At 35.1% G+C, this 8,651-nt stretch overlaps 1 protein-coding gene across 1 annotated transcript in view; it reads right to left on the bottom strand.

Annotated features, from left to right (window-relative positions):
- Nucleotides 1-8,079, bottom strand: part of LOC111712759 (kinetochore-associated protein 1) — a 31,292-nt gene extending 23,213 nt beyond the window's left edge. The window contains exons 1-7 of the mRNA XM_023487480.1: nt 7,974-8,079; nt 6,602-6,677; nt 5,748-5,838; nt 5,111-5,172; nt 4,320-4,987; nt 1,035-3,041; nt 327-414 (exon numbers count right to left, since the gene is read on the bottom strand). Of these exons, the coding sequence (XP_023343248.1) occupies nt 327-414; nt 1,035-3,041; nt 4,320-4,987; nt 5,111-5,172; nt 5,748-5,821 (2,899 nt within the window). The 5' untranslated portion in view covers nt 5,822-5,838; nt 6,602-6,677; nt 7,974-8,079. The remainder of the gene's footprint in view (nt 1-326; nt 415-1,034; nt 3,042-4,319; nt 4,988-5,110; nt 5,173-5,747; nt 5,839-6,601; nt 6,678-7,973) is intronic.
- Between the last annotated feature and the right edge of the window lie 572 nt (nt 8,080-8,651).

Here is an 8,651-nt window from a genome sequence, read left to right as displayed (position 1 = left end):
AACCTTAGAAATTTCAAAATTTGACTGTAAAATGTAACCAAGTTTATAGAAATAATAAAGGTCTACAAAATTAGGTTTCAAAGATATATATATTGGAAAATAAGAGTTTGTGGCGAGTACTCGGCTAGTTTCCTTAAATGTTCCAATTCTTTTTAGTAACTATGAACTTAAAAAATAAGCTTTCGATTTTTAGTAACTTTAAATTATGCTTGTAGTCCCTTAAAGGCGAATAAAAACCTTGTTCCCAAAAAAACCTATGGAACCCCAAAACCGCCATCAGCATTTCTATAGATCTAGAATTTTTATGTTCCAGTTCTGAATGGTTCCTGAGTAGAGTGTGTTTGCCAGTGTTGGGTTTAAGGATGATCTTTGAAGAATTTCAGCAACCTTTAGGGACTCCTTGTACAACCCTCGCTAAAATAATATTTTGATTTTTATTGCCATTTGACAAAAATTACCGACATATGATTTCCCTAACTTAATGTCCCTTGGGATAATTAATTGAAGTGAAAAACCCACCCGCGCCAAGAAGTTTTTATCTAAGAAGACTATCAAATTGTGTAGAAATACTTTTTCTGCGAAATAACATTTTTTACTTAATCAGGGGTTTCCTCTGTAAAGTAAAATTCTCGTAACTTCCCTGAAAAGTAGTTGTAAAATACTGAATTAGACATCCTTACGTTGGCTTTCTGGAAAATATCTCAACCACAAAAAAAAAGAAAGGCTCATTCGACGAGATTCAAGCATAAAACTTTAAGATCTTAAACACATTAAAATTTGAGGCTTGATATTATTTCCAAAATACCTTAAACTTTGAATTAAGGTTGATTTTAATTGAAATACAAAATCAGCATGAGGTAATGTTTTGTCTGAAATAATGATTAAAGTGAGGACTGAGGATTAAGGATTGCTCAATGATAAGCTCAGATTTCCAAAATCAAGATATGCATTAAATCATGTTTTTAAATGGAATAAACAGTATCAAACATTTTGGAACCCGTATTATTTATTAAAGAATAATAAACATAGATTACCTTGTTCAGGAGAAGGATATATCGTCCAATCCCATCTTCATGACTTAATCCAGTTAGATCACAGATCCGGAGAATTCGGTTCAACTCATGGGACAAATCCTTACTCCCTGGATCTGTTGGCACAAGATCCTCGATATATTTGAAAAGAATATCTTTGTTTGTGTTGATGTCTCTGATTGAACCAGATCTATTAGAGAAATCTGTCTCCGCTGTTTTTAATCCAAATTCATTCTTCAGGTTCAGAGCGTTGAGGAGAAATCCTGCAGTTGTAATGCTAACCTGGAGCTGGGTATTCTTCAATCTGGAGGAGTACGTGGATACAATGCTATGAAGGAGCTGAGAGTATGCAGTTTCCACCTCCTCTCCTATCTCAAGCTTGAAACATATCCCAGCTTTGTTTATAATCTCCTCACACACTAGGACACCATCAGCCTGGGATTCTTCCATGATGTCTTGAACAATACGAAATGCTTTGAGAGGATCTATCTGATTCTCCAGTAGGTGTTCAATATACATTTTCTTCACCTCACTTTGTGACATGGTCCCCATAACTTTACACACCTCTAGGATATCCTTAAATCCTTCCTCTCCGCCCTTGGTGAGGATGTAAAGAAAAAGTCGTTCAGCATCTCGTCCCGTCATCATATAGTTCCTACAATCGTACTTTCGGAATATACCTTTAACTGATACTAAGGAGCTCTGTTCTTTGATCTGCATGGAATTGGGGTGTTTAAGTGCGCAACCAATCTCACAAATATCAAATATGGTTTTGCTCCATGGTACAGGGGCTTGTTTAACAGCCTCCAGGATAACGTTGCTCAATTCCTCAACGCTTGTGATAAAGGGGAGGAGCTGTAAAACCTTCTCCTCCCAGGGCGCAGCCCCAACATGCCAGTGCCAGGTGAAGTTGGTGTTGTGCAGCAGATTCATTGTGTACTCCATCAGGGTCTGGTTAACGTTCATCTTAAACTTGAGGATGAACTGGGTGAGGAACCCATTCATCAGGTTCGGGATGTCCTCGGGAAGCATAACCCAGTCCAGGATACTGGATACAACACTGAACTTGTTTTCCACGCTGAACTCACTCAATTTGATCTTGATCCTGAACTCAGTCTTAAGCTGGAGAAGATCTTTCAGCATGTTGATAAGATTAATAAGTTTAGAAAGAGCTGAATCATTCTCTGATCTCTGCTGGTTAAGGGTGAGGATTGTAAGGAACTGATTGAAATCATCAAACTTCTCAAACTGCATGGTTGCCAACACATCCTCGGCAAAGCAAAGACCTTTCTCAGGCCAGTCGTGATGGTTCCCTTCTAGCTCCTTAACGCTGTTGCAGGCCCAAGCAGCTAAGCTTGGCAGGGAATCAGGAAGGATCTGCAATACATCAGGGATGAACTGACGCAACCAGCGCAGCTGGGTCTGTATAGATATGTTAACGGGAAGACTGGAAAGAATATCTAGAATCTGAGGTAGATCCATCCTACTTCTCAACTCAGCTTGATGTCTAACCCAGTACAACAAGGCAGTGTTAACATTTCCCCTTGTCAAGGTTTTCTTGATCTCTGAGAGGATATCAACTCTAGAGAACTTCATCCAGGATTCAACGCTCTGTTCCTCCTCTGTTATTACATAGGTTTCAAGCCTATGCATGGTTTCTCCAATTCTAAGCAAATTACGAGCATTTAACTGTTTATCCTCGGAGAAAATTCCGATCCTTCTCCGAGCAAACTCCAGTAGTTCCCTGGTCATCTCAATACTAGGCAGAGCTGCCAAACTACAACATTCCATCACAAACTCCATATCCTGAAGATTCGATAAACATTCCTTGGCGTCCAGGAACAGTTTCTCTTTAGTTTCCGCATCTGTGGACGTGTTCCAGGGGGATAATCGTTCCAGGAGCCTGGATACTTTCCCCCTGTAAATACAGTCCTTATTTAGTCCGAAGGTTTCTGCAAACTTTTCCGCTTCATCGAACCTTCCCCGTCTCAAGATCCTCTCTAAACGAACCTAAGATAAAAAGAAAGAGAATATAAAACTTTTATTTTAAAGTATTTTTTTCTAAAAGAGGATAACAATCAGAGGAACATCTTCGAGAGCATTCACTGAAAATGTAATTGTATAAAATATGCCTTGTACTATAAAGTGAAAAGAGTACCATATTTTTCAGCTCATTTCTCATAAAAGGTTTTTATTCCAATTTTAAGTATATAATTATGTGTAATGGTCAGACCAGAGAAAGGATGCTGTATGTGTTCCAAGTGTCTAGAGATGCTTATTGTTTATTATACCACAATACCACATTCTTGTCAGATTTACTACGTAGCCAAATCAGGAAAAATTCTTGTTATTGTCACCCATTTTGTGTAATAATTATAATTATTTGTGTAAATGTGGTATAATATTATTATTATTATCATTGAAATATTAGTGTCACAACTTTTAATGGAGTCTTAGCACTCCATAGCAATGAAACAAACCAGTAAATCTTGCTTCATGAATAAAAGACAAAGATCTTCATCAGTTCATGTCGAACTGATTCTTACTAGATAACCTGCGTTTATCTCCTCTTTTTGGAAGATTTAGGATCTAATATCTAGGAAATGATTTCTTCTATAAATGAAGACACGATATTGTTCAGTAGATTAAGACAATTCACTATTAAACCCTCTCCATCTAAAAAAAACTCAGGGCACATTAAACATGCTGTATCTAAATGTAGTATCAACTTGAAAAAAACGAGCAAAATCATTAGAAATTGGGTAACAAACAAACTAAACTAAGGAAACAATCGCAACACATGCATTACTTTTAAATTAAGCACCAATTTTTTTTTACATTTTAACATTAGAAAAATAAAAAAACAGTGATAGTCAGAACAAGAGCATAAAACTTATTTGCAACCTTTCATAATGTGAACTGTTCCAACTTGAAATAGTCGGATTTCACCAGAATTATTTTTTAATATAATTTCTTGGGCATGTGCCCAATGCCCATGGAACCTCACAAATATGATATAATAATAATCTTATGAGGATAAAAATGTAATAATGGAATTCTTTACGAGATGAAATAATCTTGATGTATTCTTTTTCCTCATAAGATTATCATAATATACCATATGACACCCCTCTCCTCCTTTTTGAAATTTTTCTGATTTTGTACGTTTTCTTATTTCATTATCAAAAAGTTTTAATAGTATTTTAAGGGAAACATTTTTCAATACAAACCGGTCATAACTTCATAACCCATTACTTGGGCCATGTCAAGTCTCAAAATATATTTTACCTGTGGAATTCCTTCTGTAATCCCCCTGAGCCTGAGTTTTGTAATATTCTCTGGAGCCATGACATCGTCTGCAGTTCCTTCCAACATCATAGGAGTATCCTGAGATAAATCCGCAACCAGGGGTACACACAACTCAGATACCTGGAGCCGGTAGTTCACCTGGTAGGTTCTACTGTTCCTCAACTCCAGGTAGGATCCGGAGCTGTCCTGAGTAACCAGGAGGAACTGGAGTTCGCTGGAGTTCTCCTCCTCCAGGAGAACCAGATCTGTTACTTTCACGTCCTTGAAACTACGGAGAACGGTCAAGGTTAAAGTACAAATGATATGAACTTGACCCAGATTGTCTAAGATGTATAAACACCTCCTATCCTTCCCAGCGATTAGTTTGATTAATTTCCCTCCTCCAAAACCCTCCGACTCAAGTTCTTCAGAAATGATCATTTCTTCATCTTGGATCTCCAACCTCGCTAATCCATCAGTACTGGATACCAATATATTTGTACTGAACAGAGAATCCATATAGACCAGTGCACAATCTATATCTAGAGGTAAACTGTACTCGCACTTCACGAAGGAGGACTGCGCGGACTTGAGAGAGTTTAAGTCTCCAGTCATGATGGCAGAGTGGAGAAAATCCAGGTTCAGATTCTCAAAACTAACCACCAACCCTAATCATCATAATCAATAAAAAAGTTGAGAAAAAAATAAAGAAGACAAACAAACAACATTTATAATTTTCATGGTTTTTTAATTTCCAAAAAATGATGGTAAATGTTAAGTCTGAATCTTACCTGTCATTACCAGAAATATTTTGGAATTGTTTCCAGGTCCCAGCAGGGCAGCAGAATAAAACCTTTATTTAAAATATTTTGATAACACATTATTGTTTTAATTGCTATAGCGAGAACAAGAAAACAGCGGATTCTTTGTCGTCTTTTTTATTTTGAAATAAATTATCACTTAGAAATTTGTAATTGAAAATCACAAAAACTTTAGCAAGTGAGGCCGAATGCTTAATTCATTCAACACTTCTCTGGTTTTAACTGTATGTATAGAAATTTTACTGACATTCCATGTCATGAATTAAGTTTAGTTTTTGGATTACTCCAAGGACCCCCTAAGGGTGTGTACTGTGTAGTAGGAGTTAAAAGGGTTAACATAATAAATCTGCATTAAAAGTTTTTTTTCTTCTGTTGGTAAAATAGGGCAGATTTAAGGCATGCCACTTATGAAATATATGAAAGATGGGTTACATTTCGTTTTTATTTTAAGTGTCATTTTTTTAAATATTTTTTTTTGAATTTTTAAAGTTTGGACAAATAATCATTTGTTAATGTTATGCTTTAAAACCAATAGGGTACAGCAGAATAAAAAAATACTTCCTCATTTCAAAACTGCTGAAACAGAGAAATTTATTTACAAACTAACCTGTTCCCGGTTTGAGTATCCAGGATGGGTATACTAGTGAGAATCTTTCTAGTGGCAACATGGAGAAACTCCATCCGTCCCTCCACCAAACCTTAGATAGCAGAGCTGAAAACTTTAGAATAAGATATCCCTAATCTCGATTACTTAATCTGAGTATCCAATGAACACACTTTTGATTTTCTTCTTAAATCGTTTTTTCTTGGATAAAGTGGAGAAAAATCAAAACTGTTTTTAAAATTAGAGAATTCCTCCTGTTTCTGTATATTAATCTTAAATGGCGCACACAATTTCAAATTTATCGGCTTCATATATGCGACTCTGATTGCTTGAATTTTATACACTTTTCAGGATATAAGTACAAGATTAGATTAGTCTCGAAATTAAGAAAAAGAGAGAATCAAGCATTAATCTCGATATCCACCATTCTAAAGTTTTCAGCTCATAGGGTATAATTTTAGTTTGTGATGTAGATTTAGAAAATGAAATCCATATCTAGTCGACCATATATTTAAAATTGAGGATTAACTCTTTAAATTGAATAAAGTTTTTGATCCCTTGGCCCAATGAGGTATGGGTCTAAGGCAAGATCTGAGCAACAATGAAGAAAAAATTTTCTTCGTATTTAATCGTATTTCAAGGTTACTATTGTATATATATGACATTCTTTTAATGGAAGGTTACTTGAAATATCATCGACAGCCCGAAACGAAACGAGATGAAATGAAATCGGGATTGTCCACTGTCCAGTAGCTCCTTGGCATAACAGGGGAACGCCATCACGACCCCAACCAAGCCAAGGGGTTCAATTCTGACTCACGACCATAAAGTTAGTAAAGTGTGGGGTTCGGATTTACCTAATACGATGAAGTTAGCGGAGGAGGAGAGAGCCAGGCAGGTTATTTTAGAGTTAAACACAAGGCTTTCAGCATCCTGAATTCATGAGTGATTAAGACATATACAGGGTGTCTCGATAAACATAGGAATTAACAGACGACTTGAAGATCGTCTTCGCTTTTTGAAAGTTGTGAAATGACAAAACGTGTATCAAAATAAAAATTGTATGTCATGAGTTTTCCAAAATCTTCTTTGAATTATCAAAATTACCGAAGATATTAAACATTTGAACGATTTTGTTTTTTTCATAATAAATTTGTATCTTGGCAGATTTATAAAAATCTCCGTCAATTTTTGTATTGTAAACCACAATTTGGAATTCCCAAGACTTGTAGATTTAATAATGAACTATTTAAACTGGGATATTAATAAAATTATGTTCATGTAAAAATGTTGCGCGGAACAAAGACGATATAGAAGTCGTCACTTTATTCCCATGTTTATTGGGACACCCTGTATGTATACTTTTAACATTTTCACGGACGAAGGAGTGCATTCTAAGTTTAGCAAGGGACATTATTAAGTTGCAGGCTATTTATAATCTTTAATTCATTGAATGTTTACGACAAATAAGATCATTACTTAAAATTCAGCGAAATGAAATTAAATTTTAAATATTAAAGAACGAGGGGAGGAAGGCCAACCACAACAATTTCTCGTCCGAGCCACATTCTCCTCATTTTCCGAGCCACCTCGGAATCCTCGTCCTTCGATTGTTATGTGTTTAAAAGATTCCAATTCTCGAGGATAAAACTATTTTTTAAAAATCTGGCCACGTTAGGGCATAAAATATGAACGGACTAAAGTAATGCAATGATTACATCATGTTGGAATCTTCAAAGCCATGAGAATGTTGTTTAACTTTATTTAGGTAAAACTTAAATCTTTTCTGCCTCCGTAATGGCTAACCTTAGTGATATAAAATAAATAGCAAAATATTCGGCATACCTCGCCCTATCATTTTCTCCATGGAACCACCCGTAAAAATTCTATGGTTTTCACTATGGTTAAGTTCTATAAAATCGGAATTATTTGCGGCATTATACACCAGGAATATCTGAAAATGCGCGTAAAAAAGGTGACGATTTTTAACGACATTAAACTTGAAACTTTTCGATTCACAAAAATTAGATATTTCATTTATGCCCTAACGTGGTTCGATTCTTTAAAAATAGTGTTATCTGGGAGGATTAGACAATTTAAAAAATAATATTGGAAGGACGAGGATTTCGAGGTGGCACTGACGAAAAAATGAGAATGTGGCTCGGGCGAGAAATATTTGTGATTGGCCTTCCTCCCCTCAAAGAACTGAAGGATGAATATTGAATATACCTGACAGTCTTTACTAAAGAAGATGAGAGTTGAATCTACAGCCAGAACCACGTAGTTGTTAGATTCAGATAATATACTTGGTTTACAGTTTACAGGAGAACATGGTTCAATTTAACAAGTTCTGTAGAAATTCTATTCGCTTTTTTTCTAAGCATTTCTGTTTATTTCTTTACAAGAAAGTAAATTGAATACTTATAACAGCCCTTCTTCCATTTCAATTGTAAACAATTTCTTTTTGTATACATTGTAAAACAAAAACAGAAAAAATCGTGGATTTTCAAATTTAATTAAAATCGAATTTTGAGGCTAATTTTTGAAATTTGGATCATCCATAAACCTTCCCTGGGGTCATGTTTGGAAACAAACAAACAGACAAACAGAAAAGCAACGTAAATATATATATATTTTTATATTTTTGAGTTTAGACCAAATTATACTTTCATATTCGTCAAAATTACAGAAATTCATTTCGGAATTATTAATTAACTCTTTGGAAATATTAGTAAAATCTCACAAGTCAATCTACAAAAGTAACGAATTAACATTCAATGCGCATTCATGAAATTCTGAAGGCACAAAAACTGAACAATACCATTGTAGTCATAACTAAACAATAACATTGTAGTCATAACTAAACAATAATATTGTAGTCATAACTAAACAATAACATTGAAGTCA

The sequence above is a fragment of the Eurytemora carolleeae genome, unplaced genomic scaffold (assembly GCF_000591075.1).
Source record: "Eurytemora carolleeae unplaced genomic scaffold, Eaff_2.0 scaffold1221, whole genome shotgun sequence".
In the NCBI taxonomy this organism is placed as follows: Eukaryota; Metazoa; Arthropoda; class Copepoda; order Calanoida; family Temoridae; genus Eurytemora; species Eurytemora carolleeae.
Note: the sequence above shows the minus strand (reverse complement) of the source record. Positions and strands in the feature narration are given on the sequence as shown.